Here is a 24,657-nt window from a genome sequence, read left to right on the forward strand (position 1 = left end):
TGATGATGAATAGTGATGTGGAAGTGTAAGCTACATTAAATCCTTTTCTCTCCAAATTGCTTTGGTCATGGTGTTTCATCACAGCAATAGTAACCCTAACTAGGACAACTTCCTCCTTCCTAGTTCCTAGAGATCCCCCCAAATTAACTCATCACAGAGGCATGTTTGAGCCCTGCATTAGCTCCTGGCCTCTTCACTGGTTGCCCAGACAATACAGCTTTTTTATTCTGTAAAAGTCTGAAGCCATAGTATTGGCTTCTGCACCCACTGAACAGTGACCCCTTTCCCAATAACACAAGTAAAAAATGGAAAGTTTCCAGAAAAATTTGAGCAATACTCATTAGCAGGCATGCATATAATATTGAAAATATGTTTTGATATATATGGAATATCTAGTATGCATATATGTTGTGTATATGGATACATATAATTTTACTCCATAATTTTTACTTTCCTATAGAACAACTTATCAATGGCCCATTACTCTTTCCTTACCACGTATCAGTGTTCCACATTGTGCTTTCTACATTGTTTTCCTTATGTGTGAATCTACATGAATCTGCGATCCATCTCCTTACTCTAGCCAGTTAAACTAATAACTAAATACAATTAAACTCATGGTAAGAAAGAATAGATGGATTAATAAAAGTACTCTAAAATAAATTGAAAAGCTCTCTCTAGATAATTGCTATTTTGTTTCCCAAAAGTAATATCATATAAACAATGAGGGAAATATAGCCATCTATCCTTAATTCTAGGATTCTCAAGCTTTCCCTAAAGTAAGTTCCCTTTTTTGTTATGAGCACACTGATTTTAAATGTCTTACTGATAAAAAATTATAATTATCAAAGGAAAGCCATTCTTAGCCCCATCCCTGACTCTGTCTGAGAAGGGCTACATGCTGTACCTCACCCACTATGCCCTTGATGGACATGTTACTTCTGAGAGTTTCAGTTTATATGTAACAGTCCTTACAATAAGAACATTCTCACATCTTATAAGGACTCGAGACAATGCAGAAAGACCAGTATTTTTGGTACTTTACATACAGTTGGAAAGATACAAACCATGTTGTGAGAATCGCCATACAGTGACTCTCAGTAGCTGTCCAACCCAAGATAGTGTGGAAAGTTAACCTTGGTAGAAAGTGTTCATTCATGTGCCTCCAAATTTAAGTTAACTTTGCGTTCATCGTCACTGGTCTATGAAAAACCGTGAAAATGAAAATTTCCATTTCAATCCCAGAGTTCCTTGCTGTTAACATAATGATTTGCTGTCATTTATCACTGCCCTCTGGAATTATGACTGTGACAGACAGTGTTTCTGACAGGACATTTCTAATGCAATATTATTGCTTAGAAGTGCAAAAGGCATTTTTAAAGGTTTCTGTCCTTCTCATCGGTTTTCAGTCTTACGCTGAAGAAAAATTTCCACACAATGAGCATCTACCCTCAGGGATATTTGGTGTTCCTTCACAAGCCCTCCCATTTGTATCACACCTGATGAGTAGGCAGCATTTGGCACTGTATCACTTTACCTAGACAGGATCTCTCCCTTACTTCTTTATTCCAACCACCCAATGTCAATTCTGTATCAGGTTACATTTTGTATCGAAGAAAGAAAAAAGCCTGCAGCAAGGATTTTCTTGTGTGTAAGCAACAGCTGCCGACAAAAGATATCTTTATTTGTGGCTGGTGTTGAAGTCATACATAAAAATTCCAACCCCACCTGTACTGCAAAACAACGACCGCCCGGCAGCAGCACTTCGAAGCACTGACTAGTAGATGGCCAGGAACAACTCTGATCCACATCACTCCTGGCTGTGTTGATGGTGTAGTTTGCTGTCTCTGGGTTTAGTTACTACATTTTGTGTGAAATGGTAGCATGAAAACATACTTCATTATTCAGCTTGGTGAGGTGTTAGAATGTCTACGCTTCACATGGTTAAACCTGTCAGGAGTTTTTTTTTTTTTTTATCTTTTAGGATGAGTTAATAATTAATGTTGGGAATAGGATGATAATTAAAGAAATTGGTAAATTGACAGAGAAATGTTAACAAGATTATGTCAGGCTGATGAAGGACATGAATTAGAATAAGAATCTAGGTCATATAGTCTTGTTTTGACATAGTGTGAAAATAATAAAAATAAGAAGGCTCCTAGACTCACTCTGCCATAGCCACACTGTGATCTTCCCTCGTTATGAATTAAGATCAGGAACTCTTATTTTTTTTAAACATTCTCAGTAGCAAAAATAGTACTTGGAACATATTAAGAGTGCAAATTTTTGTTGAATGAGTATGTGTCCTTAAGACAACATGATGTCAATCACCTCAAATCATGCTGTGGGATATGCATATAGCAGCCATGGGGCCAAAGGTCACCTTTATGGTTGTTCAGGAGTACACAGGTGTGATTAACCCATGAAGTACACACACCCTCACATCACACCTTCTTCTGTTTACAGCTTTGCTCTTCATACAGAAACATTTACACTGTAAAGTTCAAACTTCCATTTTTGAAGTTACCCCATGGTTGACAACTGGTTGTTCCTAGCTAGCATATCCAAATGCAACACACACACTTACTATTAAGTTTCTGGAAATTATGTTGAGGACTACCTATTTCAACATCTTAAAGCTACTGTATTATATTAACAATAGTCCTCTGGCTTTCCAACCTGGAAATCTTCTTAATAGAAAAGATACCTATTCCTTCTGCTTCATTTGAGAAGATCATTTGCTCAAAAAGATTATGATGACAGAGATGTTTGATCATACCTTTTGACTGTGTTTTCTTCCCCATTAAAGCAAACTAGCGGCATTTCCAATAATGCTGTTCAGCTGGGTGGCCCTACCTGCTGCAACTCATTGGCTGTGTGCTGGGCTCCTTCATTATGTTCTTCCTCCAGCATCTCTGAGTTTAACTCCTCTAAGAATTCATTCCTTTCATCTTCCAGCCAGCCTTCATCCAGCTGCAAAGGAGCACATTAGTACGTTACATTATGTTGGTGAGACCCATGCTAAAATAGGGCAAGCCTCGAAGCTGACTGCCAACCGGCTCCCTTTATCAGTGATTCTCTTCAGAGCGGCAGCCCCCTATAGTCACCCCTCAGAAAGAAGAAAAGGTGAGACAAAAAGGAAAAAAGAAAAGGATTCTTAGGCCTTTTATCCTCTACTGAAACAGCTTTAGATTTTTCTCTCATAACTGAGTAAATCCCACAGCACAGAACATTACCTTCTTTCAAAACCTATGAAAAGCATACTGCATAATCCACAGCTGGCATGCTCATTATCTCCCGCAGCCCTGGGTTAAAAGAACTGCAGTAGTTCTGATAGGGCTATGAGACAATTGGGCTTTTACCCTTAACAACGTCCCCCAGTGTGCCTGTATACAAAGTACCCCCAACAAGCAGATTTTACCCTCATCCTGCTTTTTTTTTATTTTTCATTGGGTGACTCAAGTTAGCAAGGTGGAAGTTTGTCATAAAAGAATTGATAGACAGCAATGATTTTTATCTGTAAAAAAGAGAAGGAAAGAATTTTTAAAAATCCAAAAACTAAAAACCAGTCACCCAAATATTTATTTATTTAGTTGTTTGGTTATTTATTTACTGTCTGTCTGTCTCTGTCTGTCTCTGTCTCTACTCTATCATACTGTGTGTGTGTGCGAATCTGTATGTGTCCACATTCCATGGGGCCCATAGGAAAGTCAGAGGACATCTTTTTGTAGGACTAAGCTCTCTCTTGGCATAGGGTGGTTTTTGGGAATCAAACTCAGGTCATCAGGCTTGGTGATAAGTGACTTTATCTTGTTGGCACCTAAATTCTTTAGAGGAAAAAAAAACCCAATCATGGCTGTGCCTGTTTATTCACAGGGTTCTGAAAATTACTCAGGGCCTCAAACATGTTAAGCACATACAGCACAGCTCCCATCATGTCTATTTGTCCTAGGGATCCTGGGCAGCATGGCATTTAAAGGTAATGGAGTGGGGTACAATTTTGTTTGTGGGTAATAGATGTCAGTGTTCATGTGAGGCTCATTCAGCACTCACTCAGACAAACCCCATTGGCTTCCTCATACAAAGTAAAGTAGGAAGCCATAGATAACCATCACAATATGATTGCTGTTGACAGCCAATGCAGCTAATTGGCCTCCAAGTGGATGTCTGGAGTTGGAGTACATAAATTAACTGTTTAGGCTCATTCAATGACCTGAACTGTTATCAAAACTCTGCTTTACTCTGTGCTATAAAGAAAACAGGTGTCAAATGAGCACAAAAGGACAATAGCTGGGCGTGTTTTTCAATAAGAAACCTTTAAAGACAAGTGAATGTCTTAAAACTTAAAACAAACAAACAAACTTGAAAATAGGAGATTAAATGGTACCATAAGCATTCACACACATGAAGGGCATTTGTTAAGTGAATAGAGGGCAGATCATGGTGTCATAGGTAGTTAACATTTGTTTTGGCAAAACACCCAGGAGAGGGAAAAGCCACTAAGGAATTGCCTCAACCAAACTGGCATGTTTGGGGGGACATTTCTTTTAGTTGTTAATTAATGTAGGAGGACCATGCCTGGGGAGGTGGGCCTATGTTGTATTAGGGAAGGTACTTGAGCAAGCCTGCGTGCAGCATCCTCTGTGGTCTCTGCTACAGCTCCTGCCTCCAAGGTCCTGCCTTGAGCTCTTGCCCTGGTCTCCCTCCATGATGGGGTAAAACAAACAAGCAAACAATCCTTCCCTCCCCAAATTGCTTTTGGTTCTAGTGTTCATGACATTAACAGAAAGCAAACTAGAACATAGGGATCCATGCTGGCCATTAAAGCCCATACAGAACTTACATCACCCTGGATCTAACTGCATGCCAAAGTAAGGGCAAATTTATCTGTCCTCATTTTTCTTAATGTGGCCGAGAAAGGACGTCCAAGTGACTATGCTAACTAAGAACTATTTAGTTCTTTTTTTTCTTGAGCCATGAAGTGGCAGAATCCAACTCCAAACAAAATTATCTCAAGCTAAGAATGTTTGCTTCTTACACACACTGCAAGGATAGTTTTCTTTAATCAGGTCAAAGCTAGATACTTCTCAATTATTATATAGGAACAGTCTTCTGAGGGTCAAACGAAGTGGTGAGAAAGCTGAGAACAAGGTAGAGATGACTCCCTCTGGCTAAGTCACCAGCTGTGGGTGCCTGTGTGTCTTCTATGTTGGGGCACACAATGCAGTAGGAATGGAGGGCTGCCCTTGCTCCCTCTCCCTCTGCTGCACCTCTGCAAACTCATTCATCTGTGGTCTATGTGCTCCTTGAGCAGAGCTGCAAGGAAGGAAGGATCACTTTCCTAGGACAGGGCCCTGTGTCCGCACAAAGTAGGTCATACATAGCGCTGCAGAGAAAGGACAGAGCACACCGTCTCAAAAGTAGTGATTCCAAGTTTCTCCGAGAGCCCTCGCTGCCCCCGTCTCCCGAGGGGAATGGGATAGAAAAGCAATATCTTTAATGGTCTGAGGAAGAAAATGGGCAGGAAATGAAAGAAAGGTGACAGGGGATGAAGGAAATGAGTTATTTAAAAATATTGCACAGATGCACAATACTGCCCCCAGCAAGCACATAGATCATTTCCAAGAATCTGGAAAGCATTCGAAACATTTTTAAACACGTTAAGGAAAGCACACAAATAGTGTGCTTCCTCATTCTCCCTGCATAAAATATACACTCATGATGCAACAAGATATGCTGAATTTGATAGACAAAGATAGCAGATGGAAAAATAGGATTTGTCTGCCTCCCTCCCCCCACCCCCAACTACAGCCTGTACCTTGTAAATTCTATTTTAAAGGTATAGTGTTAAGATGAATTTTCTTGGATGATTTCACTGGAAATCCAAGTTTCAAAGCAATTGTGTCTTTTCTAGTAGCATATGGAGCTTTTTTTCAGGACCAAGGGTGAAGGCAATCCTGGTTTGGACAGGTGGCATGGTGTTGTGTGGCATCAGAGACTGTCATCAAGACAGAAAGAGTCTGATTTGATGATTTACCCTCCAACATTTACTCTTGCAGGGGAAAGCTCAGGAGGGTGAGCCAGATAGTTACCTCTGCCAGCCAGGTGCATCTGACAAACAGTAGCAAGGTTCAGTCTTAAGACATTAATATCTATTATTTCTATTGCCTGTTATGACCACTCTGGAAAATGCTTCAATTTTCAATTCATGAGTTCCCCAGCAGCTACATGGAAAGGCAGGAAATTGCCTTCTAACAAACCGTTCTACAACAGGGATGGCTGGCTACCCAATTCGTTCAACTTGCCATGGACTCTACTGATATATAGATCCCCTTTATTCTTTTCTAGGAAATGGGATCAGTGAGGTAATTGGCTAAAGAATCTTCCAGATAATTGGTGCAATTTTAAATGTATTTTAAACATTCCCTCCTAGCAAGGAGGCACCCCAGCCTGTTGTATGGGCTCATTTCCTACCACCAAGACCTCAGGTGTAGAACTTTACTCTGCTGCAGGCTACAGCAGACTTTATGAGAACCATTTAGAATGGTCAAGGGCATAAAGGAAATATATGCGGAGAGAGTGATCTTTTATAACCACTATATTCAAGTCAGGACCCAGCCTGACATTGAAATACACTTACTCGGTGTAATTTATAGAGAGAATGTAGTTACTGAGTCTGAAAAATATCAGATCAATAACCTAGGAGACAAATGGTGACATAACCAACTTCCCTCACACCACTGACAGGTGGATACGATGGTGACAGTGCCCTGTCCATTTTGCATTCGATGGGACAGGAAAAGGATGTGAAAAGAGACACGAGTTAAGTACCTTTCTCCCACCATTACCTCTCCTTTACTCTGATGGCATCTTCCTCTGTCAAGTTATAAAAGTATTCCTTTTGAAGCATCATTTTGGGGCAGCAGAAAAAATGTTTTTGTCACATTAATTATGGAAAAGAACTCATGTCCTCCACGGAAGTACACTAGAGAGACTTCATTTGAGAGTTATTTCAGGAAGATTTAAGATGATAGCTACATATGCTAATATTTTTCTCATTAGAGGATCCTTCATGATGCCTTAATATGCCAATTATGTATTTTAGATGGACGCCTAAAGGAAGGGTCTACATAGAATTTAAAATAATCTGAAGTCAACTATTTCTCACTTGTTAATTCATTTAAGAAACTGTGAAGCAGAAGGGGAGAGAGATAGGATTCCATTTTGTGCGTTTTATATTTTCCCCTAAAATTAGATGCTTAGCTGCCTTTTGTGGAGTCTTTAGCAGACCTTTTTGGGGGTGAGGTTAGGCCGTGATGACCAGTGTTGTGTATCCGTGGTTATACAGACAGCCATAGAAGTGATTCGATGTCGCCTAGAAGGAATGCACACACATTCATTCATGAACTCAGTGAATATAAAGTCCAGGCTGAAGACCCTGCCCTTTGCTCGGACCTGTATGTCGGGCCGGGCGACCAGTAGCACAATTCTCTTACACTCCTCGCTAGACAGCAGAGCCACGGCCTCTTCCCGGTTCTGGATGTCTTCCCCATTTATCTAGAGAACAAATGAAAGTGGCACATTAGTTTCTATTTCCACAATGCTGCACACAATAAATGGCAAACATCAGCTCATTTATGGTGAATGTATGGACAATGAAGCTCCCACAATGGGCTCCTCTTCGCCCCTCCGTGGAAAGTGCCTTCACTCAATTACACGCGCGTGCTGTAAGAGCCATATCGATCCCTGAAGGATGGTGGACATCACAGGAAGCAGTTATGTTCATAAATGTCCAACCCGCGCCCTGGCAACATACATCTAGCAACACAATTAACCAGCCCCTGACAGGTGACGTTCATCTTTCTCCGCTCAGAGTAATGGAAGTGTCACTCTGAGATAATAGTGCTGGGGGAAGCGGCCAGCAGTTCCACAACTGAAATCCGTCATCCTGCACGCTCCCGGGAGCCAATTAGAGAGCTGCAGATTGCCCCTGAGCGGACTGCGCTCCCAGACTGCTGCTGACCGGGGCTCAGATCATCACTTCGTATTTGTGTGGGAGTCTGACTCAGTTGTCCGAACACCACTCCAGCTATCCCAAAGGAGTCTAATCCAAAAGGAGGAGAGCTCTTTAGGACCCTGCTCCCAGCACTGACTCCTTCCAAGACTTCCCCATTTCCTCTTAAAAAAAAAATACAATATTTTAAATATACTTGGAAATTTTAAATATTGGCATCAAGTACAATTGACTTTACAAAATGAGGGAAATAAACCATGCTTTTGTGAGCTTTCGATTATGTAGAAAAAAAAATCTTACAGCACTCAGACATTCCTAGGTTCTAAAAATAGACTAGGCATCCTTAAACTACATTTTCATGTTCAGATGCATTCATTTTTAATTTAGCATATTTTCCTTTGGATGCATAATAATCATTTTTGTTTTATTGAGTTCTCAAATTCATAGAGGCAATATTTTTTATCTCTAGCATATTATCAAAATATGTGGAAATTTCATAGAGGAAGCTGCCTAAATGAACACTAATTATATTAGTTAACGGAGAGGCGATGTGGTGATGCTAGCCAGTTTTTTTTTTTTTTTTTTTTTTTTTTTTTTTTTTTTTTTTTTTTTGTCTTCAGTAGTTTCCTATTTTCACTTGTGGGTCTCTGGGATTCTGGCTGATCCACAAGGATAGGCAGGGTTACCAGAAAAACAGCAAAATCAGCCTTAGAATTTCCCTTTGGACAACAGAGAATACTTATCCCTTAAACTCTGATTATAGATGCTGAGGAGAGCAGACCACAGGTGAAGAAAATCCCACAACTCTCAGGCATTTCATACTCTGATCAAAACAGGTACCACCTTCATTTCTTGCTTGTCTGTAGCTAGAAGCCCCAAGATTCGTGGGTTTCATGTGCATTGCTTCTTATTCCCAATCCTCAAATAAGCCCTTTTTAAACTAGGACTATTGTTTTAAAAGACTATAGCCTTTACTTCCTTTGACCTAAGGGCCTCTGGCCATTTCATGGGACTTCTTAGTTGATTTGCAATGCATCTGTCTTGTTCTAGGCATATTTTGTTCTAAATGTTCTGTAATTTCTGCCATGGCTAATCTCCATCTTTTTTTGCCTGGGATTTAATATTCACTACTTCTTCCTCTAGTTTTCACTCAAACTCACTCATGCTTTCCCTTTCTCCACCCAGTTTCACCTGTTATCAATCTGCTCTGCATCTCTCCTACCCTAATGTTGCTATCATGTTTGTTAACTTAGGCTAGATGCTCATAGTGGCTTATTCAGAGGGTTGTGGTAAAGAGCTTAACTATGGGCCTGGCATAATATCGGCACATACTCCTATAGATGCACATGTTGCTTTACCCTCACTGTGTGTGTGTGTGTGTGTGTGTGTGTGTGTGTGTGTATATATATACTCCTATAGATGCACATGTTGCTTTACCCTCACTATGTGTGTGTGTGTGTGTGTGTGTGTGTGTATATATATATATATACATATATATATATATTTGTGTGTGTATGTATATATACACACACACACACACACACACATATATATATTAATAATAACATATATTAATCCACTGTGAAGGCAAACTTTATCCTGCTAAGTAAAGAAAACAGTAAAATCTACAAATAAATCCATAGTTGTAGGCCTGTTTCTGTCTAGACAGGTATTTATTTTAGAGGTAGTTTTAACAGTTTGGAAGCCACCAAGACGGTGGCATGTTTGCCTTTTCGTCTTTCTGTGGTTGGCACTCAGCTTTCTTCTTTGTAATCTCATTGTGGTCTGCATTTTGGCTTCTAGGATTGCCAGTAAACACAAATCATTTGCTGCGGAAGCCACTCATCTTCGGAATCACACTTGGGATGAAAGGAGGCCACCACAGAAATTTGCTGTTAAAATATTATTTGCTATTTTCTTTTCCAAAATAAGGGCCATTTTATCCAACTGGTTGGCAGACTTTTGTGTACTCTGGATTTTAGTTTGATGTTCAAACTGATAAAAAGCAAGAAATGCGGCCATGTATTTCAGCAAGGAGTCCTCTCAGAGAATGAAGGATCTGAGGGAGGGGAACCAGATAGAGCTTTCACCCTTCAGCTGCTCCTGTTCCTGAAATAATGGTTTGTGGTGACAGGGCTGCTTGTGGGAAAACAGCTTGCTCTTCCTGGGAAGATGTAGAGCATCCCAGGGAGGAGCCGGATTGCCAGTCCGTTCCCCTCAGTTCCTGAAGGACGTTTGGCTTCAGGATGAGAAGGGATGAGAGCCTCAAGGGAAACAATATGTAGATTTTGTTCTCAATGAGGTTAATCTCTGTAGATAATAGATGTAGACCTTGTATTTTCTGTGCATCAACATATATAAATATTCACTTCAAAATGGGTATTGTTGGGGCAGGGGAAAGTAGGTATGTCTTTGTGTTGAGTGAGATAAATAAATCACAAATCTCACTTTAGGCTTGATCTCATAAGAGAGTGAATGTGTGGGGGAGCAATGCCCAAAGGTCTGTATATAGCATAATAATAGTTTTTCTGCTTGAATAGACCACTGTGTAGGCTTTAGTAGTGTTGTATCTGAGACAGATGGACATCAGAAATGTTCGCATCCAACTACTTATGACATTTCTCAGGAAGACCCAAGTATCTTGGGCAAACGATGAGAACAGCATTTCATGTGTATTTAATAACAGAGAGAAATGGGGGGGAGCATATACTGATGTAGATGGGGCTAGGAAAGACTTAGAGGAAACCCTTGCTCAAGGGGAGAACACCACATAGGAAGCCACGCTGTGTGGCGGTTCAGATAGACTGCGGAGAATGCAGACAGCTCACTCAAATGCTGTCATCCCACCATACCTTCTGGCAGAGCCTTCACAGGAGCAATTCATAGGCACAGGGCTGGCTCTTTGGCCAGCATAATAGTAGGGACTGTTATTACAGGGACTCGTCTATGCTTATGATTCCAAAGAGATGGTGCAACATGGTACTTTCTCCTTTTGGGGACTGGTTATTTGTATGACATTTAACCCTTGCAGTCTGACTCAGAAATGTCTTCTTCAGCTCTATAATTTTTTTTAGGTGAATTCCAGGAACAAGTTGGATCTAAGTTATTGTCAATGGCGCAGCAGACAGAACCATCTAGCACTTTGGGAGGAAAATATGAGAACTGGAAATGATCTGGAGAGGTTGATTTGTGGTTTTCCTTCTGCATGGTCCCTTTCTGATGTCTACCACCTGTGTGTGTGTGTGTGTGTGTGTGTGTGTGTGTGTGTGTGTGTGTGTGTGTGTAATGGATACCATCAGGAAGTCATCTAAGAAGTCTGTGGTATGCTAGATGAAGAAAATATTAGCTTCACAATGAGTGTAGGCTCATAAATACACTTCCCTTAGGTCATCATAAAGAGACAATTAAAGTCACAGTTGCCCTCGAGAGGTTCATTTAAATAAAAGCCAACCAGGAAACCTTATGGATAAAAAGTAATTCCTCTGTTTTTTCCATTGCCCTCTCCCTGGGAAAGCAGTCATTAATTGTTCATTATAAGGTATCCCATAATCTCCTCACCAGACAGATGGGAGCTATTTGTCTGTGGGTACAATTTTGTCACAGTTTTACTTAATATAATTTTACCATCACCCTTAAGACACTTTGTTTCCTATGTGTGTGAGACAAAATTGAATTCTAGGCTTTTTAATGTGATGTGTGTGTATTCATTTAGTTTGCAGTATTTGTCACAGAATATAAAGTAATCTGCCAGAAAACAGCACTTTATCAACCCTGCCATTGTTTCTTCAATGAACTAATTCCATTAAGGAATTCCTTATTATTCTGTAGGCATTTTTCTTCAAAAATAAATCTGCATACAAAATAGCTAAGAATTTAGAAGCTTCAAAATACGCAGTCTTGTGGAAACACATGCACCTCAACGCCCCCCCCCCATTTCTATCCAGTTAGCCACAGAACTAAAGGATGCAATTTTTAAAAGGTAATTTTAAAAACAGTGTTTGCCTATGGGAGCATGGCTAGCTGGAAAGCTGGAAGGGAGCCAGGTGATGGTATAACGGGAAGCACGGGTGTGGAGAGTAGATGTCAGGAGGAAGAGATGAGTGCCAGCAGGGGAACAGCACAGAAAATGACGGGACAGATTCAACACATCAAAACCGTGCCTGAATAGGACGGCTACGTTGAGGCTACAAAACCTTCTAAGCTTTTCAGATACTTAACATCTTACTGTGTGTTCATGCCTAATGACCTCTGAGAGCCAAGAAGCCACATGATTTCAGTGTCTTGGAGATAATAATAAAGCAACAATACAGTTAATCCTTCATTTTATTTGAAAAACAGAATATTTGAGCCTTTCAATATCTGTGTTAAATATTAGCTTCTTAAGTATGCTACCCTAGCAAAACTGCTCTGCAGATTTTATTCACCTGTTCTGAATGCCTGTTTCGTGTGTGTGTGTGTGTGTGTGTGTGTGTGTGTGTGTGTGTGTGTGTAAGATGTTGAACATGTATCTCAAAACAAGGCCATGTCTAGATTGCCAGCCAGACATTTTATCCCCCCAATGTATCCAACAATGGACACAGTTCCGTTTGCTTCACTATAGGCCACCACTTATAAGCTTTCCTGCATTGCATGCTCTTGAAGTTTTCTGGAAACTGCTTGGACCCTTAAATAATCACAAACTCATACTTCTTATTTTTTCCTAATTAGAACCTTAGTAGAGGGTTGTTGGGGGAAAGGACATGTGGTAGCAAGCTAAGAAAAAGCAGGAGTGTGAGCATGATAGGGGTTAAAAGGTTACCCTGGGGGCTGGCAGGGTGAGGCAGCTTAGGGACCCCTGCATAATGCTGTGCTATTCTGTGTGGGCTGCTGTTTTCCCATTTGGACAGGACTGGGTGCCCCAAGAGCATCTTATATATTTCTGAAGCTCAGAGTTTTAGCAAGGAATCAAGACTGCAGCAGCATTTTCTGGGCATGCTCGCCTAGCTAGGAGAAATGGGAACTCTGGATATGTTCCTAGATCTAGAAGTTCTGAGGATTTTTAAGTGGGCACTCCTTTATTTTACCATGCTATTACCTCTCGCCCTGTTTTACAGCTGTGACTAAGAACTCCACTCAGCTGTTTCATTTGGATGTTGACCTGTATTTTAGACTTTGTGTGGATTCTTCCAGTCACTCTTTTTTTTTTTTTTTTTCTTTTTTCGAGACAGGGTTTCTCTGTGTAGCTTTGCGCCTTTCCTGGATCTCGCTCTGTAGACCAGGCTGGCCTCAAACTCACAAAGATCCGCCTGGCTCTGCCTCCCGAGTGCTGGGATTAAAGGCGTGCGCCACCACCGCCTGGCATTTCCAGTCACTCTTTAAGGTGAAGACTCAGAAGAGATGCCAGGAGCAGAGGCAGTTTGGAGCAGAGCCTTGGGCTTTCTGTTAACCTTCATCAGGCTATGGGACCCTTTCCAGTCCTCCCTATGATCTCCTCGCTGTTTCATATTCCTCAATTAACTGGAATGTTTTTATACTTCTTTACGGAGAAGGAATCACAGCTCTTCCATCTGGCCTCAGTAGCTCACTCCTAAGTCATGGGTTAAAGCTGTTTTGGACTTCTAGATCTCTTGTATAGCAAGGGAATGCATGGATTCATGTTCAAGTAGTTTACTCTGAAAAAAGCCACCATCGCTGCAGTTAGGAGTAACAGCTACTGCTGTTGACCAGTCACTTAACATCACTGCGCTAAGCGCACCGCGCACACATCTCCTGTAACCTTTGCAACAGTAGCAAGTTATAACTCAAGATAAGAAAATGAGCTTGCCATGGAGGAAGGTAAATAGTGTGCCAAAACCAAGAGTGGGGCTGGAAGGTAAAGCTCCTCCACCTCATTCCATGAAGTGTATCTCAATAATTACTTGCTAATAACTCTTGAGAAATGGTACCATACCGCCTTTACTTTGAAAGTGTTTCAAAGGGTAGCCTCTTGTTTTATGGATGATAATATGCAAAAGCAATGACAAGCTCCTTTCCCCCTAAAGTTTTGTAAGAAACAAGATAAAATCCAAGCTGTTAGACAGCCTGTGGGAAACTTGAGGAAATAACCACATCACATACTTGTAAAATACGATCCCCTTCTCGAATCCGTCCATCCCTGGCAGCGATACTATTTGGGTCAACCTGTAATAGAGAAAGGATACATCCTCAGTGTCATACAATATCCTTCTAGGAGCTTAAAATGCCGTTTTAAAACATGCTACCTTAAGAGATTGTAGTTTTAGACTATATTGGCTCACATTCACTATTGACTTAGGACAGGGGGCATGCCATTTTTCTCTGTGAAAATTGCTAATTTTAAAGCTGTAAATGAATCTCTTTAGACTTAACAACAATAAAATGGACTGGGGCAGAGCTTCATTGGCAGGTCATTTTCCATCCCCTCTTCCCCCACCCCTGCCCTCCCCCTTCACATCCCTTCAGTCATTTCTGAAGCTCACTTGTCAATCTTTGGCTGACAAGATGCTATGATGTCATTAACACCAGGATTTTTCTGGACCCAGGAAATTTACTTTATACTAAGGTGACCTGTAAATAATGGTGAAGATGTATTAGGAAAGCTGATAGATATATTATGCCCATACTTATTAAAGGGATTTTGGACCCACAAGGTATATTATTTTAAAAGAGATTTTTTAATCTATGTTGTTAAAGAATTAAAAAAAAAAATCCTATCTGTACATTCTGTTACTCAGTGCCATGTAACGTATAGTGCTAATTATATGAACTTTGCATTAATAGAACCAATAGATATTTAAAGCTCTACTAAGAATGTTCCAATATTTTAACAGGCCAAACTTGAGTGATGGTTTTCAGTTCATTGAGGGTAATTTTATTGATTCAGTCCCTGTGATAGTTTCAACTTATTGACATAAGCTTGTTCCATCAAAGCTTCTTGTCTAAGTATTTCAAGTCCTGCATGAGGTTGGTCTGTTCAGTTCCACCATTACATGTTACTTCCTTACCAGGAGTCCCATCTAAAACCTGAGAATAAGATGATGAGGCCCTATGCTCATACTCAGGAGGTATAAAGACAACTCTTTCCAACTGCACATGTTCGGTTCTGTGGCTTCTTTATTACCTCTGAAAAGAAAGGCTTCAAATCTGACAGATGGAAATACTAAACAGTAACTTAATCAGTGTGAAAAAGATTAGATTATTCATAAAGTGTGTCCCTTTTTAAAAGCCATCTATTGCCGGGCGGTGGTGGCGCACGCCTTTAATCCCAGCACTCGGGAGGCAGAGGCAGGTGGATCTTTGTGAGTTCGAGGCCAGCCTGGGCTACCAAGTGAGTTCCAGGAAAGGCGCAAAGCTACACAGAGAAACCCTGTCTCGAAAAACCAAAAAAAAAAAAAAAAGCCATCTATCACACAAAACTTTGTCTTTAAAACTGTAATCAAATCACCCATAAAAGTGTCTGTTTCTGTACACATTACAGAAGAGGTTTCAGTATGTGTTTCTTTACTCCTCCATCCCTCAGTGAGAGGGATCATTGGAGCCGTTCATGTTAAAGAAGTAGCCAATTGAAATTCACTCTGGAGAATTTTCCATGAGGGAGGGAGGGAGGCAGCGAGATCTTTGGTAAAGGGATAAAGAAAAATTCCATTCTGTATTTTGAGAGTTGTACTGCTCTCCAAGTGTGTTAGTTACAGGTTTCTTGCATTTTCTATGCCATTCTGTAGAAAACTGTTGGCAGGGTTTGTTAGGTACGGTTTTAACATTGTATCCACCAAAGCTCAGGCTGCTGAGAACATTATCATCTAGTTTGTCTAACCCTTACAGAAGTTTCTGTAGGTGAAAACTAAGCTATGGAACATGCACATCTCTGTGTGTGGCTACATGCATAGTGTTAAACCATAAGTGTTGTTAATTTTAAAAAAATACATACCATTTTACTTTTTCCAAAATGATCTACATTTCCTAAAATCTATTGAAATAAATTCTGCTTGGTAGTCTTTCAAGCTAACGCTAAAATGGTGACTCAAATGTAGTTCTTTGCCTCTTGAAAATGAACGTGTGGTTGAATAAAAGAAGTGGACAGATGTACTTCTGGAGTATTTAAATCTATCCACCCCACCCACAGAGTAAAACGGGTGATTATTATGACTGTTAGTTAAAAATAATTAGCCAATACCGCTGTTAGCAGAGTAGAAAAGATGCAGTGCAAGGGAAGGACATGTTTGGGGACCAGAGCTCTGCTCAGCCTGCTACTCTCTTAGGGGATCTTATGGGAATTTATTCAAATTTAGACAATGTTACCACTTTCACACTTTTTCCTTCCTGGGATTCTGCAGGGAAAGCCTCCACACTAAACAAGCTGGTGATAATTGCATTACTTGGGCAGCATAATTTGCTTCCCTAATTGAAAGTGGCAAGTATTGGAAGGCGGCCAGTTCTTCATATTCAGGCCTTGCAAAGAGGCTTTTCTCCTCCTGAGCTCTTTCAAGTCATCTCCCCTCTCTCCCTCCCTTCAGGTCATCCCCACAGCATCTCTCACCTCGCTGACATAGATGCCCGTATCTTCTTCATCATCCGTTCGGTAGCAGACTGTCAGGCCCAGCTTCTCTTGACTGCTAACACGACACAGCTCGACCTCCTGAGAGAATGGCATGCATATTGAGACATTAATCTCAGAGTGGAAACTCAAAAGATGCAGTTCTGGCCACTGTGAGAAGTTTTAAAAACATTATTGCTTAACATCTGAAATTAACTTTTGTAACCAAAATCACTGAAATTTTTAGCAAGTATTTCTGTATAGTCAAATCAGCATTTCAAATTTTCCTTTTGTAGTTGGAAATATGCAGAATCACATGAATTCATACATAAAACTGCATAGATTATTAAGTTGGAATAAAAATGTATTTGAGAATATCAAAGAAGGTAGAAAAACTCCATAAACATTGTTACTGTACTTTCCTCTGTAATGTAGTAAAATGACGTAAGTTTGAACAAAAAAAGGAATATCCTGAATCTTTCTGTCATTTCTTCCTCTGAATTTTGTACAGTGTGATAAGAAGCAAGGATTTGTGTAGGTCAGGTTAAAGTTTTCTATTATTCTACAGAAACCCTCAACCTTGGAAAGAAAGGGGTTCATTGGCTGAAGGGAGAGACATCAACCACCACATGGGGCAGAGAGGAAGATTGAGAATGCCGCAGTGAATGAACAAGAACATACATTCACTGATAGGCACTGCTAAGGGGCTGGGAATGTCAGCCTCAGGTAATGTGCACTGAACCTGTTTCCTGATTTATGTTCAGAAAAATAATAATAAATTTCAGTTTCGTCTAATGAAATGGCCTTGTGCCACTTCCTGACACAAACTGGGATAGATCGCACAATTCCGAGTGTTAAAAGACAAATTACAGCTACAATCTTGGGAAACTTGTTCCTTTTGTGGAGGGTGTAAGACCTATTTCTAAACAATCAGAGGAGAGAAAAGGCTGAACTCTGTCATTTGGAAAAGAAGCCCAGAGCACGGCTCTGGAATTCAGCCCTGTGGAGCTGTGTGTCTCTCAGTCCTGCGAAAGACCCCTCTTCATTGTCTGAAAAAGCAGGAGTTTCATTGTGGATTGAGCAACTACCAGGAAAAATGCCATTATTCCTTCCCAGTCTTTCCCTGTCTAATGTTTTGTAAAGCCAACCCAAATGAAGAAGGCTTTCCTTTCTGATGGGAAGTATGTGCATATGTGTGTGTGTATAAAGTGATTAAGTCTAATAATATAGCAATATGACCCTATACGTCTGTTTTTCCCAAATTGAATGTTGAAATCCTAACTCTGGACCCTTGGCAGGTACTTAGGTCACAAGTGGTAAGGCCTGGAATACAATTAGTGTTCCAGTGAAAGGGACCTGAGTGTGCAGTTGCCCTGAAGCATGCAGGCCTCAGGGAGAAGGTACCCTTGGTGAGGAGGGGGGTGCTGTGAACCAAACTGCTTCTGCTGGGATCCTGAACATTGCAGCTTGAGCACTGAGAAAGGTGTCTGAACTTTGAGTCGCCTGATTTTCAGGGTTTCCCACAGTAGACGGAATGGGAAGACAGCAGGCCCCAGCTTAGCTCCCCGAGAACTGAAATAGCAGTGCTAAATATGGAAAAGTTCACTTGGCCGCAAACAAGAGGGTGGTCTCTACAGCATTCTGTAACACTTGGAGAAGTCCTCCCCTCAGTTTAGTCTATCAGCGATGCCCTTGTCACTGAGCAATAACCGTTTGTTTAAATGATGTGCGGTAAATCCTTAATGAGGACACTTACGAGCATAAATTCCAATGACCAATAATTTCATAGCCAACAGCAAATAGAACAAAATTTAGCCCTCTACCCTGAGACAAGTGCTGCAAATAAGAGCAAACTGAAACTTCAGGGGGTAAGTGTGCCCCTCGGGGGTGCTGTAAGTGACTACTGCTGCTTCTGAAGCAAGCTGAATGAGAACACCACACTGGATGAGGAAAAGCCCACGAGGCCTCAACCACACCAGGAACTACGGGTAACTGGGAGCTGGAGAGATGGTCCTTCCCAGGAAAGAGCACACCCATTGGTTGTTCAGTGCCAAATGGTCAGTCAGCCTTGAAAACATACATACACCTGGGAATGGTGGTATACACCTTTAATCCCAGAACTTAGGAAGTAGAGGCAGGTGGATCTCTGTGAGATCGAGGCCAGCCTGGTCGACAAAGTGAGTTCCAGGAAAGGTGCAAAGCTACACAGAGAAACCCTGTCTCGGAAAATCAAAAACAAAACAAAACAAAAGAAAAAGAAACAAAAAACAAAAAAGGAAAACAAATAACATTATATGGAAGATTAAATACAATGGGTTATATTTAGGGATATAGTTGTACCTACAAATACATATATGCATACAATAACAATTAATGAAAAAGCTATGAAGATAAAGGAGAGCAAAAAGAAGCGTTTGAAGGGAGGAAAGAGAAGGGAGACACATTGTGATTAAATTACAATCTCAAAAATAAACAACAAACCAACCAAACTGTCTGGGGAGCAGAGAAAGGTGGGAAATCCATTAGTCTTAGTGAAGAACAGGAAACACGTCTCCATTTGTCACCCGAAGGGGAAATACATATACCAAGCAAGGGTCTCCTCCGAACCGACAGTGGTTCATAGCTCCACAGGCTGAGAGTCCCTAACTAAGCCTGTCTTTCTAGGCAGGAGTCACAGCCACAGAGCTGCCTCTTCCAGCAACAGTGTAGTGAGCAAAGAAGCCTGGCGTTCCTAAGAGGCCTCCCAGGAAACCTGGGCACATTGCAGAAAGCTGACTTTGGAGCCCTTAAATCAAGGCTCTCGGAGGTCCTCGGTAAGGACCTGCACTGTCTGGTCAGAGGGAAGGAATGATGTCTCATGCTAGGGAAGGCATTTGCTTATGGGTGCACGTCTCAGTGTTTGCTCAGAATTCTGTTATCTGTACACTTTATGGTCTGCCTACAAGTAGCATATCAGAATGCTGTGCAATAGGATTGAATGAATCTATTGACAGCAGAATCACGAGCTACCCACGTGGTGTCCATACCCTAAAACATCAAATTAGCTACCCAAGAATTCAGGAAAAACATGAAGACCTTGAGGTAAAAATAATATTTCAATATTTTCAAACTATTAAACCTATGTGAGCTGGGCAGTGGTGGCTCATGCCTTTAATGGCAGCACTTGCGAGGCAGAGGCAAATCTTTGTGAGTTTGAGACTAGCCCGGTTTACACAGCTAGTTCCAGGATAGCCAGGGCTACACAGAGAAACCCTGTTTTGAAAAAACAAAAAAAAAAAACAAAGCAAAACAAACAAACTATATGAGGCGGGCATTAACATTGTCTGTCTAGTCTAGGTTTTTAGAATGAAGACCACATGAGAAAAGGAAGAAACAAAGAGCTAAAGAGGCCCACAGAAATCCACAAAGATACCCCCACAAAAGACTGCTGGCAATGGTCGAGAGACAGCCGAGACTGACCTACTCTGGTGATGGGATGGCCAAACACCCTAATAGTTGTGCCATAAACCCCATCCAAGGACTGAGGAATCTGGATGCAGACATCCACAGCTAGGCCCCTGGTGGAGCACTGGGAGTCTAATTAGTGAGAAAGAGGAGGGTTTATATGAGCGAGAATTGTTGAAACCAAGGTTGGATAAAGCACAGGGACAAATAACCAAATGAATGGAAACACATGAACTATGAACCAAAGGCTGAGGGGCCCCCAACTGGATCAGGCCCTCTTAATAGGTGAGACAGTCGATTGGCTTGATCTGTTTGGGAGGCATCTAGGCAGTGGGACCAGGTCCTGGGCTCGTTGCATGAGTTGGCTGTTTGAAACCTGGGACTTATGCAGGGACGCTTGGCTCAGTCTGGGAGGAGGGGACTGGACCTGCCTGGACTGAGTCTATCAGGTCAATCCCAGTCCTCCGGGGAGACCTTGATCTGGAGGAGGTGGGAATGGGGGGGTGTGCTGGGGGGAAGGGGAGGGGGGCAGGAAGGGAGGGAACAAGGGAATCTGTGGTTATTATGTAGAACTGAATAGTATTGTAAAATAAAAAAAAAATAGTACACTACTTTGGGAGACGGCCCACACACTCCCATGTCTAGCTGCCTGCGCCTGATTTTCTGCACATGTGTTTTAGGCTTCCTATTTAATTACCCCACCAGCAAAACCTAGCATTTGGTGTAAGCTTCTGTTCTCTTACGTGTGTACTCAAGAAATAAGACTGATAAATAAATCCTCTTTATAATTCATGTAAAATACGGTGTAATGGTACAATTTTATGAAAATTATCTCTTAACCTCCAAAACATTGAACTTCGGCAGAGCTTACAGCCAAATCCATAATACACCATGAGATCATTTAAGACTTTGTACTTGGGGAAGGGATGGAGGGGGAGAGTATTGGGAGAGATGATTAGAACTGGAGGACACTTAGGGGGTGATGAAGAAACCTAGTACAGTATGAAAGTGACTCTAGTGAAGCCTTCTAGTAATGGGCTCTGTATCCCCCAAACTGGCCATCTTCTATAACTAGGCAAGGCACCCAGCAGTAAGACTAGGACATCAACCCAGCCATAAAACCTTCAACCTACAGTATATCCTGCCTGCAAAATGTGCTGGGATAAAGTTGGCCAACCAATGACTGGTCTAGCTTGAGGCCCACACCACGAGAGGGGAGTGTACACCTAACACTGCATAGATGGCTGGAAAGCAGAGGCTGGGCATCCCCAGACACTCGGGATAGTAGAACCAAATATGACTGGCAAAAAGAAAAGTCAATTAAATGATTCCTAATTGTATTCATAGACCAGTGCCTAGCTCAATTGTCATCAGAAAGGCATCCTTCAGAAACTGATGGGAGCAGATGCAGAGATCCACAGCCAAACACTAAGTGAAGCCAAGCAAACCTCGCAGAAGAGGGAGAGGAAGGATTCTAGGAACCAGAGGGCTCAAGGAAACAATGAGAACATGACCCACAGAATCAAATAAGCAGAATGGTAGAGGCTCACAGAGTCTGAAATGACAATCATGGAGCCTGTATTGATCTGAGCAAGGTCCTCTGCATATACGTTATGGCTGTGTAGTGTTCTTGTGGGACTCCTAAGTGGAAATGTGGGGTATCTTTGATGTTTTTGCTTGTGCTGGGGACCTTTTTCCTCCTACTGGGTCATCTTGTCCAGTCTTGTTATGAGGGTTTGCGCCTAGCCTTATTGTAATTGTAATTTGTTATGACATGTTTGATTGATATCCCTGTCAGGCCTTTTTTTTTTTTTTTTTTTGGAAAGGGAAACAGAGTAGTGAATATAGGAAAAATTGTACTTAACTTGCTGTCCTACTGTGTACTCAGCCTCTTTAAAGCTAATCTTCCTTTGAGAGAACCATGAGTAACCAACCTTATTATGCCTTAGATTGCCTGTACAATCAGCTTTTCCAGACTAAGATAATGCATGACTTTAATCTTAAATTAGATACTTTTCCATGCCCCTGACCAAGACTAATGTATGTGTGTATGTTTGTGTAGTGTAATAATTTGCTGGAAGCAGCCAGTGGTTGAAAGCAACCTCAAAACACATATCTACCATAAATGCTTCCAAAAACATGGATATAGCTTGATAACATCTGTATTTAGTGTTGTTTACTATTCGGAGTCAGGGGAGTTACCTCTTCCTTTGTAAAACCGTTAAAGATTTCTGTAAGAAGTCCCTCATTCCCTTCCCATGCCATGTTTTCTGTGCTGTTCAATAAGTACAGAGAAAAGCCCACTGTAAGAAATGGAAGTAAGGACAGCAGGATATCAGACAAACATACATAACAGACAAATCATAGACAGACCAATAACCACGATCTACAGACAGATGGAAGACACAGGGAGAGAAATGAAAAATTCAGACTTGGGCTCACTCTTGGTCAAATTAATCCAAGATAAAATGCTATGTTTTCATTTCTTAATTCATCATCATGTTTTGGTGTCTCTGGGGTTATCTTTCATGCCTTCACTGACAAACTGTGAGGATAGAAGGGTGGCTCAGTGGTTAAGAACACTGCCCTCCCTTCCAGAGCACTCCTGTTTCCCAGTAACCACTTGGTGGCTTACAACTGTCTGTACTTGAAGATCCAGGAGATGCTGTCACTTTTTTTCTGAACTCTATCAACAGCTGTATCTGCAGGCAAACACTCATTCATATAAAAGAATAAAATGATTTTTTAGAAGATCATGTAAAATGTGATCCAACAGGAGTTAGGTGGTATCAATGCAGGAAAAAAGCATACAGCTTTCTGTGAGTGTGCACACTTGTTTATGTGTGTGAGAGGGTGCTTGAAAGCCAAGGATGAATGTCATTCTGCTTCTCAATTAGGTTTTACCATTTTTCTTTATATTTATTTATTTAATGTGTGCATGTGTATAGGTCAGAGTACAACTTGTAGAAGCCAGTTCTCTCCTTCTACCTTGTAGTTTCAGGGGGTGGACTTAGGTAGCAGGGCTTGCAGCCAACGACCTTTACCAGCTGAGCCATCTTTCTGGCCCCACCTTTTTTGAGACAGGACATTTTCCTGAGCTGAGAGTTCGGTGGTTGACTAGATTGACTGGGGTGCAAGCCCCTGGAATGCTCTTGTCTTGGTATTCTCAGCACTAGGATTGCAGGCAGAGCTATTTATCTATGTGAGGGCTGGAGCTCCAAAATCAAGTCTTTGAGCTTGCATGGTAAGCCCTTCCCCTACTGAGCTGGCTCCTCAGCCACACATTGCTTTCATTCAAGGACTGACCTTCCAGGGATAAAACTTCAGGCACCAAGGAAGACCCAAGTATAATGGATCTCAGAACTTTCAAGCCAGGGAACCCAGCACCAATAGAGACCTGCACCCCTTCCTGTGGTGGCTGCACAGTTCACAGTGGTCCAGGAAAACACACATTTCCTAGTGAAGGTTCTTGGAGTTCTATGACAAAGTCAGTTAGAAGCAGCTGCCAGCAGCATGTGTCTATGAGGCCAGGGTAGCTGTGTAGACAGTGTGAGATGATTCTCCTGCAGAAGCTTTATCCAGCACTCCTATGCAGGGCCCAAGCCGGCTTCTGAAGTGATCCCAGTAATGTGCCAAGCTGCCCTGTATCTTCATACCTATCTCTGTCACCACCAGAGATGCATCATGCTGCCATGCATCTTCATACCATCTCTCTGTCACCAGGAATCTACTTGAAAAACATAAAAGTAAAAGCTACTGGATCCTCCACAGAGAGAATGCATGGATGTCTGCAAACTTCAGGCCTCCTGCACTGATGTCGACAGCAGTGTTAACTTCGAGGACATCATTGTGTCTGAAACCGATGCTCCATGCACCTGGCACAGCCATAATCACTACGCCATGCACACGCTTCAAAATGCCATGCTCTGGGAATGGATAAGATTCTTCTTTATTTTTTTTTTAATCAAACCATGGCATCCATTCCTGTGGAATTTGATTGTGTGTGGGTGGGGGGTAGAAAAGATGTCAGAAGAGCTTGCTGTAAACCATCCTAGCCTTAGGACAAGAATGAGCCTTTTCAACAATGCGATATCCTCTCACCTAGTTAGAGTCACTGTTTTCATCGCAAAGAGAAGCTGAGGCCGCAGGTGAAAGGAAGATCACACAGGGTTGGGAATGAGAACTAATACAGGCATTGGAAATCAGCATGAAGGGTTCTCAACTCCCCCGCGTTAGTTTTATACAGCTATCCTGCCACGCTGTAAATATCCGAAGGAAGAGGAACCAGTGTGCCACAGAGGCACCTGCACCCCATGCTTATTGAAGCACTAATCATAATCACCAAAGTACGGAAACAACCGTGATCCAGAAACAAACGGATGGATAAAGATGATGTTGTTTATAAACACCACGGAATATGGCTCAGCTGTGAAAACATTCTGTCATTTGCAGCAACATGGATGGAGGCCATTATGGCAGGTGAAATGGCCCTCACTAAAACAAATACTGAGTGTTCTTATTTATACGGGAATAAAAAAATGGATCCCATAGAAGTAAGAAGTAGACGAGTGTTTCCCAGAGCCTGTAATGTAACAGGGAGAGGGAAAGAGTGAATAGTTCACAGAAGGGTGCAGCAGTAGACAGGGGGGATAATTCCCACGGTGTGGTT

The 24,657-nt window shown here is 41.6% G+C and overlaps 1 protein-coding gene across 2 annotated transcripts in view; it reads right to left on the bottom strand.

Annotated features, from left to right (window-relative positions):
* Pdzrn4 (PDZ domain containing ring finger 4) overlaps positions 1 to 24,657 on the bottom strand; it is a 368,271-nt gene that overhangs the window by 5,559 nt on the left and 338,055 nt on the right. For both annotated transcript variants that reach the window (XM_028869265.2, XM_028869266.2), the window contains 4 exons: positions 16,548 to 16,646; positions 14,111 to 14,173; positions 7,456 to 7,557; positions 2,857 to 2,973 (listed from right to left, as the gene is read on the bottom strand). In XM_028869265.2, the coding sequence (XP_028725098.1) occupies positions 2,857 to 2,973; positions 7,456 to 7,557; positions 14,111 to 14,173; positions 16,548 to 16,646 (381 nt within the window). The remainder of the gene's footprint in view (positions 1 to 2,856; positions 2,974 to 7,455; positions 7,558 to 14,110; positions 14,174 to 16,547; positions 16,647 to 24,657) is intronic.

Source organism: Peromyscus leucopus, chromosome 20, assembly GCF_004664715.2.
Source record: "Peromyscus leucopus breed LL Stock chromosome 20, UCI_PerLeu_2.1, whole genome shotgun sequence".
In the NCBI taxonomy this organism is placed as follows: domain Eukaryota; kingdom Metazoa; phylum Chordata; class Mammalia; order Rodentia; family Cricetidae; genus Peromyscus; species Peromyscus leucopus.